This window comes from Podarcis liolepis, assembly GCF_965112155.1.
Source record: "Podarcis liolepis genome assembly, chromosome: 15".
Classification (NCBI taxonomy): Eukaryota; Metazoa; Chordata; class Lepidosauria; order Squamata; family Lacertidae; genus Podarcis; species Podarcis liolepis.
Window position 1 is genome coordinate 11,674,623 of NC_139566.1, and position 24,362 is coordinate 11,698,984.

At 42.7% G+C, this 24,362-nt stretch overlaps 1 protein-coding gene across 3 annotated transcripts in view; it reads left to right on the plus strand.

Moving 5' to 3' along the window:
- PACS1 (phosphofurin acidic cluster sorting protein 1) overlaps nucleotides 1-24,362 on the plus strand; it is a 70,723-nt gene that overhangs the window by 30,828 nt on the left and 15,533 nt on the right. The window contains exons 3-15 of one of the 3 annotated variants that reach the window (XM_083477515.1): nucleotides 249-338; nucleotides 2,237-2,362; nucleotides 3,178-3,322; nucleotides 7,521-7,612; nucleotides 8,911-8,991; nucleotides 10,064-10,120; nucleotides 10,914-11,074; nucleotides 14,476-14,569; nucleotides 15,456-15,536; nucleotides 15,648-15,763; nucleotides 18,231-18,369; nucleotides 19,328-19,435; nucleotides 20,758-20,864. In XM_083477515.1, coding sequence (XP_083333641.1) covers nucleotides 249-338; nucleotides 2,237-2,362; nucleotides 3,178-3,322; nucleotides 7,521-7,612; nucleotides 8,911-8,991; nucleotides 10,064-10,120; nucleotides 10,914-11,074; nucleotides 14,476-14,569; nucleotides 15,456-15,536; nucleotides 15,648-15,763; nucleotides 18,231-18,369; nucleotides 19,328-19,435; nucleotides 20,758-20,864 — 1,397 coding nt within the window. Of the gene's footprint in view, nucleotides 1-248; nucleotides 339-2,236; nucleotides 2,363-3,177; nucleotides 3,323-7,520; nucleotides 7,613-8,910; nucleotides 8,992-10,060; nucleotides 10,121-10,913; nucleotides 11,075-14,475; nucleotides 14,570-15,455; nucleotides 15,537-15,647; nucleotides 15,764-18,230; nucleotides 18,370-19,327; nucleotides 19,436-20,757; nucleotides 20,865-24,362 lie in introns of all 3 variants that reach the window. The other 2 variants (XM_083477513.1, XM_083477514.1) reach the window with 2 other exon arrangements.

Genomic DNA, 24,362 nt, shown 5'->3' on the forward strand with positions numbered 1-24,362 from the left:
TCCCTCACTGCAAGAAGTGCAGTTACAGAGATCCAAGCAGAGGGCTTCTTTGGTAGTAGCACCCACCCTGAGGAATGCCTGAAAATGGCTCTGAAAATAGACCAATTCCCTGGATTGATTAAAAAATTAGTACATACTGTATTAGTGTTCTTGTGCCAGTTTCTTCAGTATGTTGTTTGGGGCTCAAGTATCCCCATGTTGAAGACTGAAAACAATGATGCACGCCTCTTGTTCTGTGTGAGTTGCAGGGTTCAAAAAGGATTCTGAGGTCCAACGAGATTGTCTTACCTGTCAGTGGACTTGTGGAAACGGAGCTTCAGTTGACTTTCTCCTTGCAGGTAAATACAGTCTAACTAAATTAATGGGGGTGCATAGAGGGGAGGGATGCTGGGGGAAGGAAGGGATAGAAGACCCTTTCTCCATAAACTTCATCAACATACCTTAGGATCTTTCTCTAATACTGTACTCAACACAAATATCTCACAAGAAATGTAAGTGATTTGTTAGAAAGATTGTACAACCTGAAAAAAGCGAGAAGGCATGTACGTTTGTGAACCAAGAAAATCTTTATTAAAAAAAACTTTTTAAAACATACCTTATCATCTAATCCTTAGTCTTTAAGGTGCCACAAAACTTCTGTTGTTTTTAATGTAATAGGTTTAACATGGCTACTCCTTTGGAAGTAGCATAGTGTTAGTGTGCTTCAGATTTTCTAAACAAGAAGCTTAATAACTTTTCAGTGGTTTGGGGATATTTGAAGAGAGATTGCTGTGAAATTTCAAATCTCGTTACACCCACACACAATGTCACACTCTTACTGCTGTGTGCCTAGCATGATAGCTTTTCAGATTGAGAATGTGAGGCTTATGCAATGTGTCAAAGATAGCTTTCCACTGGATTTCTCTTCTGTGCTCCTTTTCTTCAGGGAAAATGCTCAACTTCTTTTTCTCCCTTTCATGCTACATAAATAGCCATTTCTCAGCACATGGTGTTAAAAAGCATTGGACCTGTAGAGAACTGTAAAATGTATGCAATCTGTATTAAACTGTTCAGCTTCACTGCTGTTTACGGGGTGAATTACATTCTTGAAGCATCTGAAGTGTTTATCTAAGATGGGACAGAGAGGATTTATATGTTATCCTCTTCTCCTTGCTAGTAAAATCCAGTGCAATCACAAAGCCAGGAGGTGATGAATCTGGGTGTTTGGGGGATGGTGATGTGCAATTTGTTTTAACGAGTTTTCTTCCAGAATAGTTCAGACATTACCTCTTCCTGAACCAGCTGTCTTGCATGGGGAAGTAAGCTTTTGACTTGCACAGTTGTTGGATCCATTTTTAGACCATGTCCTTTATATTGAAGTGGCAACCATTTTTGGAACATCATTCCTGACTCTAAGAAATGGCAGGCAACTACAGTGGTGCCTTGCAAGACGAAAATAATTCGTTCCGCGAGTCTTTTCGTCTTGCGATGTTTTTCGTCTTGCGAAGCACGGTCCGTCGCAACTGCGCCTCTTCAAGCGGCTTTTAAAAAAAAGCGCAAGACGTTTTCGTCCTGCGAAGCAAGCCCATAGGGAAATCCGTCTAGCGAAGCAACGCAAAACCGAAAAACCCTTTCGTCTAGCGAGTTTTTCGTCTTGGAGGCATTCGTCTTGCGGGGTACCACTGTATACAATGGGACATTTCCTCACACTTTAAAATCCTTTTGAAGGCATGAATTGAATGGAATATATTGATTGGGCCATTTGAAACGGTTTCCTAATCATCTGGAGAGTATTTTAGCTAATAAAGATTATGAGTTTTGGGAAAGTTACGTGGGGCCAGCTGGCTGATAGTACTGCTTTGAAGCTTACTGTCTTGACCATCTTGATATGCTGTCAATATAATAGCATTTATAGAGAAACCAGAGATTGGAACTGAGGGAAGTTGGGAGGGCGGGGAGGGTGGGTTGTTTTATGGGAGGGGGAGGGGAAAAATGGGGGGAGGATTAAGGATGATATGATTTAAGATAGTATGTTTTGTTTAAATTCCTAATAATTTTTTTTTTAAAAAAGATATGCTGTTAATAGCTACAGATTAGTATTGAGCGATCTATAACCTGAAGACTTACAATTCTTGTACTAAAGTTGGTTCAAGAAAACATTACACTCAGCCTGATCTCCTTCTATCGGGACTTAACTGCTGTACAAGTTTGGTCTGCAACTTATTTACATGCCATTTCCTTTGGGTTCCTCTTGCAGTATCCCCACTTCCTGAAGCGAGATGCCAACAAGCTGCAGATCATGTTGCAGCGAAGGAAACGGTACAAAAACAGGACCATTTTGGGCTACAAAACTCTAGCTGTTGGCCTTATTAACATGGCTGAGGTAAGGGAAGTTGAGAGAACTGGTTTTATTGAGAAAAATAATAGATGTTGATTATACCTCCTAGTTGGATCATGTTTCTTGGGAAAGCACACTACATTTTTTGAAGGGGACTTAAAAAGTGAGCACCTCCCCACCACCACTACAGTGTGAGAATTGATTTGGGGAAGTGCAGGCTTGGACAGTGAGGTTTTGCATGCAGGAAGGTCCCAGGTTCAAGCCTCAGCATCTCTGGGTAGAGCTAGGAGGGACTTCTGTCTGAAATCACTATTAATTAGTGTAGACAGTACTGAGCTAAACTGACCAAGTAGCCTGACTTGGTGTAAGGCAGCTTCCTATATTCTTATATATTTCCCTCCACAAAAGTTGTGGCACTATAAACAGATATTTGGAGAAGCAAAGAGAGGTAAATTTGTTTCATGGTGTTTGGGTAGGAATGCAAAAGGTTTCATCAAATTAAGTTCAGTCGCTAGCAATGCTGTGCCAAATGTAGGTTGGAGACATTTGCATCCATAGCACTGCCTATCTTCTCCCTTCCATCATCACTATTTTGTATGTTTAGCCCCCTTTACAGGAATGAGCTTTCCCAGTTGGTTGAGCTTTTTGTCTTAGGCTCACATTGGTGTGTGCTTCACATTCCTTCCTGTAACAATCTCTTTTCTTTAGTAGATTGACTTACATAATTGCCTGCTGTGCGTTTTAGTTTTGCGATTTGCAGAAAACCTAATCAGATCATCTAGCCACTTTGCTATTGCTGTTTGCTCTGTATTTAAGCTTTCTGGCTGCATTCCTGAAATTGTACTGTTTTTCTTCTCCAGGTTATGCAGCATCCAAGTGAAGGAGCCCTGGTGCTGGGACTCCACAGTAACGTGAAAGATGTTTCTGTCCCTGTTGCTGAAATTAAAATCTATTCCCTGTCCAGCCAACCAATAGACCATGAAGGACTAAAATCAAAATTATCTGGTAAGAATGTTTGTAAGACCTTAATTTCTGGATTTTGAGCAGTCCCAGTAGTTGACATGTACTAATGCAGGACACAGTCCTCAAACAGTTGTCAAAGTTTCATTTCATTTCTTTCACTTTTAATTTGTATACTACCATTCTGTATAATTTAATTTCTATACCACCCTTCATCCGAGGATCATGGAGCAGTTTACAATATAAAAACACCATGGGAAACTCCAGGTCTTAGATGCAGGAAGGTTCTCTGCCCAGACTTCTACCCCTGTATCTTGCTTTCTGCTTCTGATTCCCTGGTGCAATTGCTTTGCTTCCCTTGGATATTTGCATTGAACCAAGAGTGAGCAACCATTTTTCCATGGCCATCTTAACAACCTTTTCTCAACAGAAGCAAACCAAAACATATCTGCAGTATTTGGACTGAAATATGATTCATCATTTTTTCACAAGAAATTTGTTGTATGCTGCATCTTTGAGTATGCACCTTTGGTTTCCACAGCACCCAAATGTTTAGGGTGTCTTTTGTAGTGGAGCAGGAGAAGGGGATGGGACACATAAAGTATCTGTTATTACAGAGAGGACTCACAATATTCTCTAAGAGCTGAAATTCCCACAGTTCCTTGTGTTGGGGAGGGAGACCATGCCTATTAAACCACTTTAGGTTGGGAGTGATAAATGTGGCCCAAATGAAATTATAAATCTGTGACTTTCCAAAATACAGTTGGCTTATTCTGCCCATGTGCAGAGTTATATAGCTGCCATGCCAGTCAAAGCTGCATTCTACTCTGTTGGTTTTCCCCTCTTGTCTTGTGCTGATTGGCTAAGCCATAGCTCAGTGGCTGAGGGCTGCCTTTGCATGCAGAAAATCTTAGATTGAATCTATGGCACCACCAGTTGAAAAGACATCTGGTAGCAGGACTAGGGAAAGCCTGTGGCTGAGATCTTAGTGATTTGCTGCCAGTCAGTGGGCTGCCAATCAGAGTGAGCAGCACTGGGCTGACTTGGTTATAAGTCAACTTCGTATGTTCTCCAGTGCATACATGTATCCATACAAAGCAGAGGAAATCTTGTGTTGGATTCCCTGCTGTGGTTGATTTTGTCCTAGTGCCAATAATATGGATGCTTGAGGCACAGTGAAAGCAAAGGAGTGCTTGTAGCAGCAGGCTTACAGCTGGTGCTTGGCAGCCTGTGGTGTGCTCAGTTGTTAGTCTTAAAGTGTGCAATTTTTCAGGAGAGCAATCCCAATGCTTTTTGGATCTAGTACAGTAATGTCCACTCTTGCTGTGTCTTGTTTTGACAATCCAACCTAATTCCTTCAAACACTGCTATATTTAGCCTTCTGTCTTGGATTTTTCTGCTTTATGCTACTCCCTCCTGGATGGCTGCCTAGGCAATAAATCTGGTTGCTAAGGAAACTGATGGAGATGTAGACTCTGTGCTGGATTTATTCTAATATTTGGGTTTATTACCAGCAATGTTGTGAGTGACCGGATGCGAGGGAAAGCTGGGAACTGAGATGAAGTCATTACACTAGGCTCCAGTGTTATTAGTGCCTTTATCTGAGAATAATGGAAATGGGTTCACTTAGTTGCATAGTGTCAGAGTTTTAATCTAAAAATGATCTTAGACTCTTTATAGTGGAGAAAGACGCAAGATACAGTAAACTAATATCCACTGTTAAATGGATATAATAGATGGGGACAGCTTTTTAAAAATTACATTTGTGTATTGTTCTTGAGGGTGGCATGCCTGTGTATCTTTGGTGGTGGTGAGGTACCAGATTGGCCTGAATATAAGCCGCACTTTCCCCCAAAATTCTGAACATGAAAAGTTGAAGTGCGGCTTTCATTTGCGACCTTACGGTATGCGGCCAGGAGCACAGGGCAAACCGTGGCAGGAGCGTGGTGAAGTCGTGCCTGCCTTGCGCGTAGTACCCCACTCTCTCCCCCAAGGCTGGGAAGGGAGACAGCGAGGAAGGGGAAAGGCTGCCGACAATGCTGCGCATGCACACACACCCAGCATGCAGCCAGGAACAGCAAGAAATAGAGCGGCTTATATCCGGGGTGTGTGTGTCATTTTCCCCCCTCCCCCCCATCAATTTTAAAGGTGCAGCTTATATTCGGGTGCAGCTTATATTCGGGCCAATACGGTATTGTGATATTTACCCTTGCAACCAATTTGTGAGTTAGGCTAAGTAGAGAATGAGTGAGTGAGTGATTGGCCCAAGGTTTCCCCAGTGGGCTACTTGATTGAGTAAGGATTTGAACCCAGATCTCTGCAAACCCAGCCCAGTATTCTTTCTATTTCATATAGGCCATCTTCAGTGAGAATGATGCTGATGGGGTTGGATTTGGGCACAATTGTCCTTTTCGTCTGCATTTGTGAGACTTAAAGCCTGTCATTCAGATACTGTTCACTAATCAGGATTCAAGCTTGGTTAAAAGCAACACCTACTGCCAGACTTGGGGATAGACTTTGGTGACTTAGGTCTGAGTTGAAGGGGCAGCAGTCAAGCAGATTCAAAGTCCTGCTTTAAGCCCGTGTGTTAGATGGTATCCCACTAAGGCCAGCATAATATACTTCCATTTCCTAATCCCTACTGAATGTAGCAGACGAGCAAGTTCAAATTGTAAAACTCATTCAGATAGCTGAAGTCACTTGAATGGCACATGGACACACTGAAAAGAGAGGGGGATCTGCTTTTGTCAGGCTCACCATAAAAGCAGATTTCATTTGTGAAATGTCTGCCTAAATAATGGCTCTAGCCTATGTTTATAGTCTCTTTAATTACTTCCCCTAAATATCTGGGAAATGTTTGCTGTTGGTGACTGTGTATTAGGCTTGATGAAGCATTTGGCTGATTGGAGAGGACAGTTGTGAATCTTGAATTGTGCTGTTTTGCTGGTAAGCCCCATCCTCAAGAATGAATGATTAGCTGTCAGTGTGAATGAGAAATATCAAGTTTGAGGTCACCCATGGGGGCTATGCAGATGCAATGATTTTCATAGCTACTTATGCTGTCTGGTCCGACTTGGATTGACCCTTTGGATGAATATTTAAATGCAGATCCCTCCGGTTGCTTTATTTCCCTGATATGATACAGAAATATCATGTTCTTCAGTTATGATTCAAAAGGCTCATATTGGCTTGATTTGAAGGACACAGTAAGCCATAGTAGGAAACAAGCTAAGGCTTCCTGCCAACAAGCAGCATGCTAGTGCAAACTCCTCAGTTATCCCCATTTTGCTCTGCCCCGCCTAGAGCTGAAAAACAAATGCTAGAGCAACTGGCTTAGTATTACATGTGGCCCAGTACTCATCATTCATATTTTCTCTAAGCAAACCATGAGTTGAAGCTGCTTGTTTGTGGAGTTCCTAACTATAGCTGTCAAGTACTAATGGGGCGATTTTATTTATTACTGGCTCACCTAATGTGTTTGTTGTATTTCTGGGACTCTGTGAATGTTAAAATTGTTGGCATTCCTGACAGTTCAAAAATTAAGATCTAATCTAGTCTGCACAAGCAGTCTAGTGAGGTGATAGGATCCTGAAGTAACAAGGGTAGATTGTTTGCTTAATTTGGAGAGCATAAAGGGGGGGCGTTCTCTCACCTGCTATCTGAGTTGATAACAAACAGTGCCCTCCTCCCTGCAAGTGGAAAAACAAAACTGGTAGAGAGAGATTCATCCAGCTCACTCCCTGTTTAGTTAGTTTTCTATTTGTTTTATGCTTTCTGCCTTGGGAGGACTTTGCACAGAAAGGCAGCATGCACATATTGAAATAAACTTTTTAAGTACTTGGATTTTTTTTATATGAGAAGAATTTTTAAAAAGGGATATATCTCACCTGCACCCTGAAGTGGTACACCTTGGGACTCTACCACTTTATTGTGCTGTATGCAGGAAACACTTTACTAATCCACCATGAGACTCCTAGAACTGATTTTCATGACATGTATAGTCAGTAAGACAAGACGACCAACGAAAAGTGGGAGGAAGTTACATATTCTGATGGAGCACAACATGCTGGCCACTCAACAACCAGCTGCCTTTTTGCTTTACATTCTGCTGAATTTGCATGACCTTTGTCCCTTGAACCTTCACACTGGGGCAGCCTTGACTCCAATTTGCGTATGAAAATATATTCAGTTTATTTGCAAGTTTGGCAAGTTGGCATTTCTTAACTCTCAAACTATCCTCCAGATCGCTCTCCTGACATTGACAACTATTCAGAGGAGGAAGAGGAGAGCTTCTCTTCTGAACAGGAGGGGAGTGATGACCCCCTACATGGACAGGTAAGCTTCTCTTTTCACCTAGTCAGTCCCTTCTGTGAGGGCATGTTGAGAATGGATTGCTCAGCAGACTCCTAAAGGAACTTGGGAACTCTGACACCTGTTCACAGATGATTACACCATAGTTCCTGTGTACTACTTCCCTCTCCAATATCCCTTATTGCATTAGATTCATTTTAACCTTTTCTAGTTGTTTATTAAAGCTGAGTTGGAAACCCGAGGAGGAGCCAGGTGAGCCCTCTAAAAATAGTTGCTCACCAAATCCTGATGTAAGCTGATTAGAAAGAACAAAGTGTAGCAGAAAAGAGTTCATGGGAGTTGGCTGTATGGCACTTAAAAAAAGAAAGTGAGTCTTCCAACCAAAATTATACAAATACCACATGAACACAAAAACCAGATTAGCATAATAACACAAATAATTAAAACAGCAACAACAAGCAGTTAACCACTGCTGTATCATTCACTACAAATCTCTAACAAAGTAGTTTCACTTATGCAGTATACAAAGAATACAAAATTATATGTTATTTTGATTCCTTTGGCATTGTTTGCAATATAAAAAAAAAATCAACGTGGCTTTAATGCACTCCCAACAATGAGTATCAAATTATATATTCCTGAACCTTATTCACTTAATAGATAACAAAAGTGATTAATTTTTCAGCCAATTTATCATAATGCTGTCTGCCTTCTCTTGATGGTTTGGTTGACCATACAAACTATACCCCATGCTTTATTTAACCAACCAATATTGGAAGCCAGGAATTCTTCAAATTATAAGCAAATGTTATATAAGCAGCATTCAGCAAAAGAAGAACCATCTCTTGTTGTTTGTTAAAGTTGAATCTTTAACATAACCCAGCAGGAGGGATTAATGGATCCACTGATAAAGAACAGCTTGTTACACTTTCTTTTTCTGTTACTACATCAAGCCAAAAGTGCCTTAGGACAAGACCATGGCATTTCTAATACTGAAGGCCGACTCAAAGTGTCATAGATCTGAGGAGGTTAACTAAAAGACAAAAGATACAAACCTGTTACCAGTTAATATCATGAATAGGAATGGCTGAGAATAAGATACATAGGCTTCCTAAGTAGCTTTGGCCAGTGTTGGCCATCTTGGAATTTTCATGTCTGGCTGTGTTCAGTCATTCAAAGCCAGATCAAAATGCCAAGCCTAGTATCTCTAACATTTCATGGGCAAAGAATGAGATTTTGTCCTGCTTTGGAGGACCTTGTTCATAACTCTGTGGCTGGGTGTTCTTTGTGTTCTGAAGTGGTTTCTCCCCCGCACCCCCTAGGATTTGTTTTATGAAGAGGAGGACCTTAGGAAGGTGAAGAAGACTAGGAGGAAACTGACCTCAGCTTCTGCAATTACTCGGGTGAGTAGCACTGCAAGCGGACTTGTCAGGTGAGGAGTTTGGGGCCTGCCTCTTCTCCCCGCCCCCCCCCCATCTTCCAGTCCATCCTGCATCTGTCTGCTTGGTAATCCCAAGAGACCAGGCATAGGTGAGACCCACTATGTGGCTGTAACACACTGAGGTGAAGATGCTTCATAGCCTCAAGAAGAGCAAATGTTTAGCTCCTGTATTGTGTGGCCACAATGTGCCAAATATTAAACTTCTGTTGGTTTGTGTGTAATTAGAAGCTGTATTAAAAAGGAGTCTCCCATGCTGGTACTCAGCCATACCTGCCTAATTGACTGTTACCAGATTTGTTTTAGTACCAAGATACAGAATGAGTAGCTGACCTTTGATGTTGAGTTTCGATACTCTACCAAAAAGAATCTGTGAGCTTTTTTCAAGCAGAGCTTAATGAGAACAACCATTAGTTGACCACCACATTCCCACACCTCAGGGGGTAGCAGCAGAGTTTCCAGGCAGTCTTGACCTGCTTTTTAATAAATTAAGCACTTATAAGATCTTCCCTCCCTTGTATGCATTGCTCCTTAATGCTTAGCTTTGAAGATGAGTCTTTGAGAACTAACTTTCTGAGCTACCTTCATGAAATATGTACGCTTTAAAGCTGAACTGTTGAGAGCTGCATTCTTATCAAGTTTGCAAGCTAAGCAGTGTTGCTCTGGACCAGTTACTGGAAGAAGAGTTTGAGTAATGCAGAGGTTCTGCAGAGGTTTTTTTTTTTTTCTGGCATTGTGCTGCAGAGCTACTATTTCCCCCTCCCATTTGGTGTAGGTTTATGGACTTGTTGAACACACTGTGGTACTTGGGTTCAGCTATATATGGCGTGGTGTTCTGACAAATCTGCTACCATCATGTTCTGTGGTTGGGATGCTAAATTGTGGGGAGAATTGCCTTAGGATTTTCAGTGTGTGTTTCACTCTCCCAGCCTCATTACTCATCATGCACTGTGTCTCAAGAACTCTGCTTGTGCCTGTCCTAGTCAATTGATAGGTGGCCTTTCTAATAAGTAAATGGTACCTCTTTTTCACAGCAGCCAAATATTAAGCAGAAGTTTGTGGCTTTACTGAAGCGGTTCAAGGTATCGGATGAGGTAGGTATGACAACATTTATGGTCTAGATTCCTGTAAGTGTGGTTCCTGGTTATTTTGCAAAAAAACCGTGGTAATAAGTGTGTATTCCATGATGACAATTTCCACATGAAATGTAGCTGGCAATGTTTGGTCTAAAGAGAAGGGCTGAAGTTCAGTGGTAGAGCACATGCTTTGCTTGGAAATGATCCCAGTTTCAATCCTTGGCGTCTGGTAGGGCTGAGAAAAGACCCATGGAAGCCAGTCAGTGTAGACAATACTGGCTAGATGGATTACTTTGGAAGTATAAGGCAGCTTCCAAAGTTCCTAAGCAGATTTATGAGGGTAGTTTTGGAATTATTGGCACGGCCTGGAGAAAACAGGAGGAACCCTGCTTACATCACAGCAGCAGGAGCTCCTTTTACCTCTGGAAAGTATGGTTCAGGTGTCTGCATGTGTGGGTACAATCAGAAGATGATTTGCCTTGCTGCTTTTGTCTTGCATTTTCATTATAAGATGTGTCTGTCACTTACCTATTTAAGAATACAAAGCAATATAGTTTTGTTTGTGTGATCTGAAGGAAGACGCAAGATTTCAGGTGAAACTGTTTGGCTGACTGATGCTTGCTTGGCAATGCCCCAGTTTCAAATACCACACATTTGCATCACTATGCAGAAAGAAGATACAGCATAGAACTTAACAGAAAGTTGCCCCTCTGAGAAGCAAATAATTCTGGGTCTGTCTGAAAGAATAGGAAGCAGTGTATTTGGAACATAGGAGCTTTGAGCACCCTGGTAACTATGTCTTTTTTAACAGGTCGGCTTTGGACTGGAACATGTCTCCAGGGAGCAGATTCGGGAGGTAGAAGAGGATCTGGATGAGCTCTATGATAGCTTGGAGATGTACAACCCCAGTGACAGTGGCCCTGAGATGGAGGATACAGAGAGCATCCTCAGCACACCAAAGCCAAAACTCAAGTAAGTGTGACTGGATAAGTTGGACACGTACGTGTGTGTGTGTGTGTGTGTGTGTGTGTGTGTGAGAGAGAGAGAGAGAGAGAGAGAAAGAGAGAGAGAGAGAGAGAGAGAGAGAGAGAGAGAGAGAGAGAGTTGGGAACCAAGATTCCTGTGCGAGATATAAAATTGCTGATACGCTGTTCTTCCACAAAACTCTGAAGCCTGAGTGACTATGCTTAAGTTTTGTTTTCTTTCAACATCAAAAAGATTTCTATTTTTGACTGAATGAGGCGACAGAATGCATCACTATGCATAAAGATGATACAGGGTTGCTGTCAGCTGTTAAAATTTTAGGGCTCTTTAACCAAATATCAGCCCTTGGGAAAGTGTTGTCTGACTTCTATGGTTTGATTCTGGAACCTTTTGTCAATAATGCCCACTGTTGTTAAAGCTTTCCCCTGCCACCTTGAGACCCAGCAACTTTAAAATACAAAGCCCCAAGATTTTCATAAAGCTGAATTATGTGGAAAATATATGTGCATGCTGTGTGATATGCTTGTTGACATGCATGACATATATTCAGACTTGTCCACTTTTAGGGGTGGATTATTTTCAAGCACTCCTGTTTCTCTCTTAAATTCCATTCCCTGTCATATTTGGATGGCTGCATGAAATGTGCAGAACCTTGTTCTGTAGTTCTAAGCATGCAATAGGAAAAAGAAAAGTGAAGTTTGTGCATAATTGAGGCAGGGAGGGGGAGAGTTCTTCCTCTGGCCTCCATTCTAAGGAAGCACATTCTCTTCCAACAGGATTCTTCCACTGTAGCTGCCAACCCACTCAGCTCCCTGTGCAGTCATTCTGTTCCATAGCACTCTCTCTCTCTCTCTCTCTCTCTCTCTCTCTCTCTCTCTCTCTGTGTGTGTGTGTGTGTCTGTCTGTCTGTGTGTATGTTGAAGGGTGGACCTTGCACCCCTCCCTGATTTTGGGATTTGTATTTCTCCTGTTTCCTTTCCTTTTACAGAATCATATTAGTGATTATCTTTTAAACTGAAGCTTAATCTTTGTGGTTGGATTATGTTACAGTTCTGTCAAAAAACAATTGATCCCAACTTCAGCATGCGTGGCTTGCCTGTGAGCCATTCTGATTTCCTATTTTTCCTACCCAGATAATTGAAGCCAGTCAAAGCTTTCTCCCTATGTCTCTACCTCCTATCCACTTGAACTGAATACTTAAGAAGTCAGCTAAATAAAATAATAAAAAATTGCTGATTTTTAAAAAGATATTTACAGTGGTGCCCCGCAAGACGAATGCCTCGCAAGACGGAAAACCCGCTAGATGAAAGGGTTTTCCGTTTTTGAGCTGCTTCGCAAGACGAATTTCCCTATGGGCTTGCTTCGCAAGACGAAAACGTCTTGCGAGTGTTCTGATTTTTCCCCGCTTCCCCCCCTTTTTCTAAGCCGCTAAGCTGCTCATAGCCTTTTAGCCGCTAAGCCTTTAATAGCCGCTAATCCGCTAAACCGCTAATAGCGCTAATCCGCTAATCCGCTAATAGGGTTGCTTCGCAAAACGAAAAAACCGCTAGACGAAGAGACTCGCGGAACGGATTATTTTCGTCTTGCGAGGCACCACTGTAATTTCATTTTGTTATTATACACACACGTGTGTAGCTAAAGTCAGCTAAATGTCAGTCAGGCTTACAGAACATTTTTCTTTGGGATGTGGATGATGAAAGAGAAGGAACAGCTGCTTTTTGCTAGGTTGGGAAGGCATGCCATTTGGGTCTAGAGGCCACATTGCCACTATTTAATTGTAGCTAGGGGACCAGGCAGAAAACAAAAAGTGAAAAGAAACACAACCATATCTACTGCACACTTGTATTAGCTATTTATATCTTGCTCCTTTTCAACCAAGGATGGTTTGTTACATTAGAAAGCAGTTTTTGTTTACTAGGCAGCAAGCGCAATAAAAGCAAAATACATAATGATGTGACACAAATGTAATACAGATAAGTTGATTATTATTATTTAAAACAAACAAACAAACAAACACCTAGCAGAAAGATAAAACTTGATCAGGAAAGTTGATTCCTACAAACTAATAAAGTCCCAAATGTCTTGTGGAATAGGATAGCGAAAAATGAATCTGAAAGGGAGTGGCATTTCTAAACCACCCATGCCACTCTTTAGAAGGTCCTTGGTAACCCCTACCATGAACACCCCACCAAATTTCAGTATAGCAGAACAGGAGCTCCCAATGGAGAGGTTAAAACGCATGCAAGTTACTATGGAGCAAGTCTGGACCAGCACCAGCAGAAGTACAGTTACAGCTCCTTGTTTAGCTGGCAGAGTTCCTTTCTGTTGGAGACAGGAAAATGAAGCTTGAGACTCAAAAGTAGATTGGGGCAGGTTTGGGTTGTTGTTGTGTTGTTTTTGCCTTGTACCTGGTCACAGTAGAAAGCAGCAATAGCCAAAGCAACTTTCTCATGGGTTGTCTGGTGAAAATGATCTCACGGCTGAAAAGGATTCAGTTTCTCCCTAGTAACAAGACAGCTTCTGTCCTTTTCCTGAAGCCATGGTCCCTCCCATCTCCAGGTTTTTTCCTTAGGAAACCCCCTCCTGTTCTTCAGAAGTCTTAGTTCATGGTAGATGAGTCTTCCTGAGTTGGATTATAACAAACAAACAACCCAACAGGGAAGGATCAAGGTGAAAGTTGTCATGCACAGTGTGGACCTGATTTACCTGAAGGTTCCTATGCCTGTATTAAGGCATCAGAGCTGTAGTTTGTCCCAAATAGCTTATTTTCTCTTCCTTGGCTCCCCATTTTATGTTTATTTGCCACCCTGAGAGAATCGGAACTCTGAAACAAGAGTTTGGAGTTGTCATCAGCTATAAAGAAATGAAACAGTGGGGTGAGGAGTTAAAATTTGGCAGAGGCTTCCTGCAGTAGTATTTTTCCCAGTGCACTATTTGAGAAGTCAAATTTCAGCCCTTTGGAGGGAGTAAACAATATTGTAGAACAGGAGTGAGGAACCTCAAGCCTGAGGGTTGAATGCAACCCTCCAGGCCTCTCTGTCACTCTCTGTGCCACATCTCTCACTGTCCCTGCTCCACAGCCTCTTCAAACATGTTTGCCTGGTTGGAATTTGCTCTTGAACTATGATAATGCTTCTTCCTTTCATGAATGGAGACCAGAGAGAGGTATGTATAAAAAGGGTTTCCCATCCCTGTTGTAGATCATCTATAAAAGAAAGCCATGGTTTGTTCTGCCATTAATGCAGGTGGAAGTTCTAAATGGAGAAGAATAGCTGCTGTGATCTAACTACATTGTTTTTTAAGAATGTCAGTCAACCTTTTTACCCTGCCCCCCGTAAGAATGTCTCTCCCTACTCCCCTCTTGATTTCACTGCTTTCTTCTATACTAGGCCTTTCTTTGAGGGAATGTCACAGTCAAGCTCCCAGACTGAAATTGGAAGCCTTAACAGCAAAGGGAGCCTCGGCAAGGATGCCACCAGCCCAGTAAGTCACAAGGATGGGGGAGCCATAGATTGTTCTTGTTCACTCTACCAACCTTATGATTATGGTGAATTGTAATTAATTTAGAAGGAAACCAATCTCAGCCTTTTACAAGAAGTATTACCATAATCTACTGGTTGTGTCCATGTGGAAACAATGTTTTTCAGAACCACTGTTGTGAACTGATTGCTGTGTCCTGTCTCAAATGAATGAGATTGGTCTGTCTTCTGTCTACATGCTGCTTGCAAAGCTAAGATGAACCCCAATCTGCCTCTAGCTGTGTGTGCATTTGCATGCACACACTTGTATTCCAATGAAGGGGTGTGTGTGTAGAAGGGATCAAATTGGCCAGGTGTAACAGTTCCTGTGATTTATATTCATATTTATTATTTTTAATATTTAAAAGGGGATGGGGCAGCAGGGCAATTTGGAAGCAGTTCTTTAGGTGCTGTTAATCCTGCAATTAAAGTTTAGTAACAAAGAAAATGGGAAAACTTGCCCCAGCACTGAAGGCTCTTCTCATAGAAAACTCCCCTCTAGAGCATGGCTTGTGATCAGTGGTGATGGGTGTTGTAGTTCAACAACTACTGCAGGGCCACATGACACCTCAAAACTCTTTGCCTTTCCTCTTCTTCTGACTCCAACACAAGTTCCCTTCCTGAAGGACTAGAAACCTCTGTTTGGAAACTGGGTTTCTCAGGGATTTGAAGGGTGATTTACCTTCGATGCTAAGGAGCAATTGTTGTCATTTCCAAGGAAGTAAAAAGGTCCTAGTTTTATAATCTGCATAAACAACAAATCACCTAGTGATTGTAAATATGATCCTTCTGAATCACAGCTTGCTTTTTTCATTTTTCCCTATTTCTCTCCAATGCTGTTTTTTATCCAGATGGAAGCATCCATGGGGGACAAACTGAAACCTACCCGGAATAAAAACGCAGATGATAGTATCAACGAAGGAGACACACTGGTAGGTACATTTGTCCTTTATACTATTGGTGAGGACATTTGCTAACAGCAGTAATCACCTACTTTTATGACTAATATTAATTCTGAATGCTCTTCCTCTTCCCTTCTCTAGGAAGGAAACGGTCAGGATACATTTGGAGACTCAACCACCACCTTGGTCATCCCAGAAAAAGTCAAGACACCTATGAAGACCAGCAAGGGAGATCTTCAGAGCATGGCATCACCTAGGTAGTATGCATCAGGTTTTGCTTGCTTACATATTGCTATTCTGAAAATTGGTCAGAGCACTCTGTCAGCTACAGCAAGTTTGGGGAACTTGTGGCTCTGCAGAAGTTGCTGGACTCCCATAAACTCCAGTCAGCATGGCCTGTGGTCAGGGATGATGGGAGTTTGTAGTCCAACAACATCTGTAGGGCCACAGATTCCTTCCTTCCTTTAGCAGCAGTATATCTGAAATTCCTGTGGCAGGGCAACTAGCAGCTTGTATTTTTGCCAAAGGGATAAAGATGAGGATAAAAAGGCCATTTCCTCCTCCCTGCAATTGAAGAGCATCTGCCATCTTTTCTTGGGAGGTTAGCATCAAATCAAAGAGATTTTTACTAAATTGTTCATGAGTAATTTACCTAGATTGCATACATACATGATTTGTGTAACACAAGGGGGGGGGAGGTGTCCCTACCTCAATGAACTTTTAAGTCACAACAGCCAGGGACAATGGAAGATGCACTGAATGAAATATGAGCAAACTGCAGACACACATATTTAGGCTTCATTTCAATAGGAGCTGAGGACATGGGGTGTAAACCAAAGGCTGCACAGAAAAGGAGGGTTTTGAGGAGGGGTTGGCAAGAGGCATGGCTTACGTAGCCTTGTCAAGGCATAAAAGGAAGAAAGGGGTGAGTTGTATAAATGAGGAGGAAGCCCAGGGCAGGTCACAGGTGAGGGAAGGTATAACAAGGCATAAGGGCAGAGTTTATTTTCAGAATGCTTTCTATCGACACTGAGTAAACCATACCTGCCTCTCCCAAAATTGATTCATTCTGTGTTCTCCAGTGAATGCTTGCTACCGAACAATGGTGGTGGGTGAGCATGGAAAGATTCACTGGGCTGGTTGCTGCTCAAGAACTTGCCCCCTGTTGTGCATTTTGAATGTTCATGGAAATGTATCTATTTTTGGGGTGGGAGTGTGGAGGGTGACTCTAGCTGCCCATATGTCATGCATGGAGAATCTTTTCCCTCTCCCAAGAGCTGTGTTCCCTTAGTGGGTAAGGCAAACCCATGCAGCTTCCCACACACTTACACCCATCCCACCACACAGCCTCCCATTCATTTCACACTGTCCCTATTCCATTCCTCTTCTCCCACCTCCTTCCTCCCAGCATGGCAGTTATGCTTTAGAAGGAAGGCCTCACTTGTGCTAAGCCTAAATGTTGCACTGTGGGAGTGCTGCCAAGGAATGGAAACCATGGCCTAGATGCAAAAGAAGTGGGCCTTCACCACCCGTTGCTCCTCATGTCTTTCTCAGTTGAATTGTTCAGTTTTCTTGTGGCTAGTAGTGACTCTTCAATCACAAGAGTTCAGCACTCAGCTTCTGAGAGCAAACGCTGCAGCTTCAGCTAAATTCCTGTGACTCAGGCACCTGGGTAAGAATTTGACCCCCAAGTGCTCTGCTCTGTTAGAAGTCTTTGCTGTTTGGTTGTTACCTGAAATGTGCCACATTTGCCTTTCTCTGTGGTGCTTGGGGAGGCAGCAGATGACTGCTGCTTAAATGCAAAAGTGATACATTTCCAGGGCCCCTCCTGCTTCTCCCTTTGCAAAGCAGACGCTTAGTAACAGACATGCTTGGCAGCACTATATGTTTGTTTGCTCAGCTCCTCCTCTCTTTGTTTCCTTTTTTCCTTGTTCAGCAGTGGCGGCAGCTCTATGATCCACTTATTTCCAGAGGGCAGCAAATTCTCAGAATGAAGCACATGGTTTTGTCCTTCAGTTTGCACCTTTTGCTGAATGCCTCAGATGGCAGCAGAAGGTTGGGTGTGCCTTCGGGCTCCCTCAGGCTCATTACCATTCTGGGAAATGTCACTGGATAGAGGGGGGTTTCCTTGTAGCATCCAATTCAAGACTGAATCTACAGCTGTTTTTCTACCTGCTTGCATTGTGATTCCTCTGAGAGTTGCTCTCTTTCTCCATATCATGAACTTGCAATAATTGATACCCAAGGTTGTGTGCATCCTTCTTTCTCGCCCATTGCCACGAGGTTCCTTATGTTTCTTAACATTCACTTTACATAGCTGATATAGCCTTAAGGGTGTTATTTTTTCCCTGCAGTAATGAGGGCTAAAAACCAGGCAGTGTGTGTTGTTTTGGGGGGTTGTAAGATGTTAGATATTAGATGTCACACTATGGTAGTAAGCCTGCAGGCACCAACACAACCTTGCAAATAATTTATTGTCTCAACTTAGTGGAGCTAGAAAAAAAAATCCAAGGCTCTGTTTGCTGGCTGGCTTGCTTCCTCACAAGTATTAAATGTAAGATGGGATCAGTTAGTTCTGAGACTCTGCTAGTTTCTTTGCAATGACCTTGGATCAAAGTTTCTGTGTTCCCCTGCAGGTATAACATGGTTTGCATTCTTTTTTCCATGTTCAGTAAGTTTGGAGAAGATGAGGCATTAATATCATTGTTTCTCTACCACTCACAGCAAAATGGACAGTGCTGCACACACGCCCCGGCAGAAACGCAGCACCCCACTCAAAGAGCGTCAGCTGTCAAAACCCCTCAGTGAAAGAACCAACAGTTCAGACAGTGAAAGGTCACCAGATCTGGGTCATAGTACACAGGTAACCAGCATTCAGAGATTGCAGCTCTGGAGCTTAAACACTCTTTCCCTAATTTTGGAGGAGGAGTGGAGGTGGCATTCCTTAAATACAGACTTGATAAAAGCCAACTGTTGTTGGAGTAGCTAGTTGCTGGAAGCTCATTTGAAGTACTGCAGTATCTTTCCAGTTGTTTGCAGTCAGCTCTAAAGAGATCCTGAATCAAGTAGGCAAAGTTGTTTGTTTGTTGCATTTACATCCCATTTTTCCTCCAAGGAGCTCCAAGGTGGCATACATGGTTCTCACCCATGCATGCGATCCTCACAAAAACCCTATGAGGTAGGTTAAGTTGAGAGACAGTGACTAATCCTAGGTCACGTTAGGGTGCTTCATGACTGATTTACGATTTGAACCCTGGTCCCCCACCTCCTAGTCTAGCATTCTAATCACCACACTGGAATTTTTGCTTCTAAATTTAAATCCAAGAAGGGAAGGAGATTGGCGCCAAATGGTTAGTAAAGGGTTAAGAGCATTTGTTATGAGAGACACAAAACCTTTCCCCCCACTATCCCTCAGACTTGGAAGCTTGTCCAAAGTCCTCTTTTTATTTTCTGAGTTTTCTCCAGATACCAACCACTTATGTTGAACTTTTTTTTTTTACAGCCACAAGGGCTACAAGTATTTTCCCCTTCACCTGCCCAATAAATATAGGCAGGAGGAATATGCATTTCTCAAATTATAGTGACCTGCTGAGGAGTAAATAAGTTGTGGGGGAGAATGTAATTTCCCATAGTATTAAAAGGTGATCTTAGAAGTATTGTCATACAGCAAGAATAAGAGGAATGCTTTTCTTTCTCTCCCCATCCCCTCTCATGACATATGCCTTCCTTCTCCATGTTGGAGATAAGATTATTTTGCTTTATATTTGAGTTAGGAGTTATGTCAATGAACCATGCTTAAAAAACCATGCAACTTCCCCCAGCAGATTCCTCGCAAGATTGTTTATGATCAGCTGAATCAAATCTTGGTGTCAGACTCAGCCCTGCCAGAAAACATCATCCTAGTGAATACTATTGACTGGCAAGGCCAGGTAAGGAGGTGGTTGCTGTCCGTGTGTCTTTCCGTGTGTCTGTCCTGTTCTTTGCACCATCCCAATCTCTGGCCAACAGAATTAAGTAAATTGGAAAAAAGAATGTGTGCTGTTGTCCCTAACTGGTTCCATTTTCTGAGTGCAGAATGTAGCTTTGCCTGTAGAAACCTAGACTTACTCCCCAAATATTAAGGAATGCAAAGTATTGTCATCATTATTATTTAATAATAATAATAATAATAAAACAATAGTAATACCCTTATGCACCATTGGTAAATGTAACAATTTACATAATAACATAAAAAATAGGTAGGTCCCTACCCCATGAAGCTTCCAATGCAAATGTTTAACAGTACTAAGATAATGGGTGGGGATGTCCTATTATTACTAGTTAAGAAAGGTAATTTCCCCAGCCATCAGAACCAGATCCTGCAATTCAGTCCCAGCAGAATAAATTATTCACTTTAAGCACATTTTTTCATTGTTGTTTGATTTATTTGGTAAACTTAATTTAGCATTATTGGCAATCAGAAGTGGTTGTGCTTAATCTGTGTCACTGAAGCTAAGCTACATGGAAAATTAAGCACCAAGCGGACTGTGCAATACTGGCAAGAGGATAAGCAGTAGGAATGAAGAGCCATGAAGAAATTTTGCCCCTTCAACTGGCCATTAAAATTCATCCCAAGCCCTGTCTCATGTCAATATGTAGAGAAAATCTATCTTAACTATATCATTGAGGCCGTTTGGTTAGAAGCCAGGTGTCTTATATAGAATGAAAGTTAGCATATTCAGAATTTGATAGCTAACCCAGATTCTTCACTGAATGCCATGCAGTCACTGAATGTTTCTGCCAATGGGAAAAGGGGAAGGGTACATTGGGGCTAGTGAGAGGCCATGCCTGGGTTGATTATCTTGGGATTCTGCTTTGTCCTGTTGAACCCTCCTTCATATAAGCCAGGACCTTAAATGACTGGAACAAGATCCTCCAAAAGGAGGGAATCATCTTAAAACAAATGGGTCTGTCACACAATATTTCATACCCATTGTTGTCCCATTGCACCTTGATTGCTTTCCCCCACTCGTACCTACTAGGGCAGCAATAAGATGAGTTTCAGATTTCCATCACCTGAGTCGTAACTGTGTCTTGTTAAGCTTGTATCCAGGGTGCTGAATGGTGCTCTGTTACCAAACCTTTTGTCTGAGGTCATGTGGCCAGTGATTGCTAATCAGGGAAGAAGGGGTGTTGTGTGGCAGTTGTGTAAACAGAGCACCAAATCCCTCCACTGCTTGCTTGCTTTGCTTACTACTTGTTTTACTTCCAGTATGTAGCTGATCTCCTTCAGGACCAGAAGAAGCCAGTTGTTTGCACATGCTCCACAATTGAAGTGCAAGCTGTCCTCTCTGCAATCCTCACGAGGATCCAGCGATAGTGAGTGCACAAAGCTATATCTGTGGTGTCCCCACTTTTATACTATGGAATTATCCCTGAGAAAATGGGAAAGAAAACCAGATTCCAAATTGCTTGAAAAGGATGCCTCAGTCCACTTTGATTAGGGCTGTCCATCCTTGTCTGAAACATCACTTAATCCTTAGAACTAAAGACTCTTCTCTGGCAGGAAGGATGGGGGAAGGATGGTTTTTATATCTGCAAGGTTTCAGTACTCAAATGTGTTTACAAAGGTGCCTGCTTCCTTGCTAAGGCGCCTGCACAGAGAGAAGATAACGGTTGTGTGCAAGGCATGCTTTGACTTCAGCCATAGGAAGGGAGCACAATCCTATAGTGAAAGCTGCCTGTATGCAGAGTAAGAAAGGGGGAGGGAGGAAGAATTCAGTGTAAGCGCGCAAATCTCCCATCTGGGTTTGATGCCTTGTAGTCAATAACCTATACATAGATGAGCTGCAGATGAGGAGCATCTGTGCCCCTTCCCCACATTTTAAAAGTCTCAAATTCTTCCCAGTGCCTCTTGCAGGACACTCAGTATTGGGAATATGTGTTCTGAAGTTACGGTACTTATGACCACAACTCAAAGAGGACACCTTGCAGGTCAAAGCAGACACCTTGCCAAACAACAGTTCATTGATGACAACTCAGTTCCTACCATACAGGATTGGCATCGTCACAGATCTCTGATGGCTCCACTGCACATTGCTCTAGTATCATGAAAAGCAAAGCAGCTTGAGGGCATTCCTGCAGCTGGAGTAGACACATACATCGGCCTCCCCCTAGTGTTCTCCCTCATTCCTAAAAATATTTTATTTGTTTAATCATTAGTTCTTGCACCTTCAGTAAAAGCAGCTTCCAGGACAGCCACTGTGGAACTTATTGGAAAATATTTTAACAAAAAGCAACCATCTATTAAAAACCACAGAAGCAAACACAGCATCATTGGTGGGCCTAACTAGAATAATTAAATTGCTTTTGAAATAAAAAAATAAAAAAATTGTCCAGTAGCACCTTAAAGGTAAAGGGACCCCTGACCATTAGGTCCAGTCATGACCACCTCTGGGGTTGCGCGCTCATCTCGCTTTACTGGCCGAGGGAGCCGGCGTTTGTCTGCAGACAGTTTTTCCAGGTCATGTGGCCAGCATGACTAAGCCGCTTCTGGCGAACCAGAGCAGCGCACGGAAACGCCGTTTACCTTCCCGCCGGAGCGGTAACTATTTATCTACTTGCACTTTGACATGCTTTCAAACTGCTAGGTTGGCAGGAGCAGGGACCGAGCAACGGGAGCTCACCCCGTCGCGGGGTTTTGAACCGCCGACCTTCTGATCGGCAAGTCCTAGGCTCTGTGGTTTAACCCACAGCGCCACCTGCGTCCCTTAGAGACCAACTAAGTTTGTTCTGGGTATAAGCTTTTGTGTGCACACACACTTCAGATACACAGTTGCTTTTGAAAGGCTTGGGAAAACAAAAGGCTTTAACCCAGCATGACAGTGAGGATGAGAGTCAGGTCAGCCTCCAGGGTGGGTTCTACATCCAAAAATACACCCTTCACAGCAGTGGCGGAGCTAGGGGCTTTGCCACCCAGAGTGGGGGGGGTGGCATGCCACCCACGCACAAGCGTCCCAATAGGGGTGCCGCCCACGGTGATGTCACCCCCATCAGAGATGGAACCCGGGGCGGACCCCCCGCCTCCTTCCTACACCACTGCTTCACAGTTGCCATCTGCCTGACTTTATAAAATGAGAGTGCTCAGGAAAAGGCCTTGGAGTTCTTAAGCTTAAATGCAGATGCAACCTTTCTCTAGCACATTCTATTGTTACATGGGCTTGAGTCACCAGAGGAACAGCAACTACGTTGTTTCAGTAACATAAAGACAAGCTCTCAATTTTTCTTTCTACCCAGCAACATAATCCAAGAAATAAGATTTAGTTGTGTGCTCCTGGCTCCCCTGGGCTTCTTTGCTATTTTCATGCCAGAGTCATCCTGGAAGCTGCTGAAATGCAGGTCTGCTTTCCCAGCATGATTGGCTGCCTACAAAAGAGGCTCTGCACTCAAATTCCAGCATCTTCCTCTCTCACAGCCATGATGGGAAGTCAATGCCCATATAATTAGAAGGACCTTTCTTCACTGTATTCTTTGTCACTGCAAGATGACAGTGGTTGGAGAGGGCAAAGTGCAAGTCTCCCAGGACATGATTCACACTATACTGTTTTGTCAGGTTAACTGGAGTCATCACTTAGCTCTGGAGGCTGTCTAATGCCAGGGCACAGGCCTCAATACATACAGAATAGTAATGAGTGCCTTCTGAGCATGTGCTTGAGTGCCCACTGTCAGCTACCAAACATGAAACGGATCTTTAAAAGCAATGCCATACAGGATTGAGCCCCAGCACCTCTTAGATTAAGCAATACATGCAGAAATTTGGCTGTTGTTAATTTCAAATTCTGCATTATAAAATAAAGATGCCTATATATTTGCTTGAGACTACAGCTTACTGAAATTCAAGGTAGAAGACATCTCTGTGCTTGTGGGATTGGAGGTCAAGGATTAGGTTTGGCTCTTGCCTCATATCTCCCTGAAGTTCCTGATCCTCATAGACTGCACACTGAGGGTAAAAGTCATGGTTAGGCAAACTAAGGCCCGGGGGCCGGATCTGGCCCAATCGCCTTCTCAATCCCGGCCCACAGACGAGTCCTGGAATCAGCATGTTTTTACATGAGTAGAATGTGTCCTTTTATTTAAAATGCATCTCTGGGTTATTTGTGGGGCATAGGAATTTGTTCATTTTATTTATTTTTTCAAAATATAGTCCAGCCCCCCACAAGTTCTGAGGGACAGTGGACTGGCCCCCTGCTGAAAAAGTTTGCTGACACCTGGAAAAGTAAATGTTCAGGTTCTTAGAGTTTGCAAGCTTTCCTGGTCCTGCTTAAAACAAAAATACTGTGTTACGTGTTCTCATTGTTGTGTCTAGAAGCAGTAAAGCTGTAGGCATCATTGAGGGGTTTAAATGCATTTTTCTCCAGCTCGTCAGTGCCCTCTAGTGGCCTTTGGTCATGCTGCTGATTTACATGTTAAGACGGATGCTTGAGGCTTTGAAGAAGTGCTCACTTGTTCAGCATGAAGGAGCTTAGAGTTCACAAAAAGTGAATCCATCCCACCCTCATAAAATACATTTAAATTGCTCCTTCAGATGTATGGAGCATGCAAGGTTGCTAAGAGCTGGGATATGGTCTGCAGAAGGTTGTCGGCACACTTAAAAAAAAAAAAGGTACAGCTTCCATTTCACCACTGTGTGGCTTGTAATGTGTGACAGGGAGATATTTATATCTCCTAACATGTGCTTAGGCAGTGCAGATCATAGCTTCTGAGTGCATGTTTACCATATGTGATATCACACATACCTGGCCTATGCATATTAGTGCATGGGAACCTGTGGTGGCTAAATGAGAGCTCATATTTTCCCGTAAAGCATGAAACAGCCTT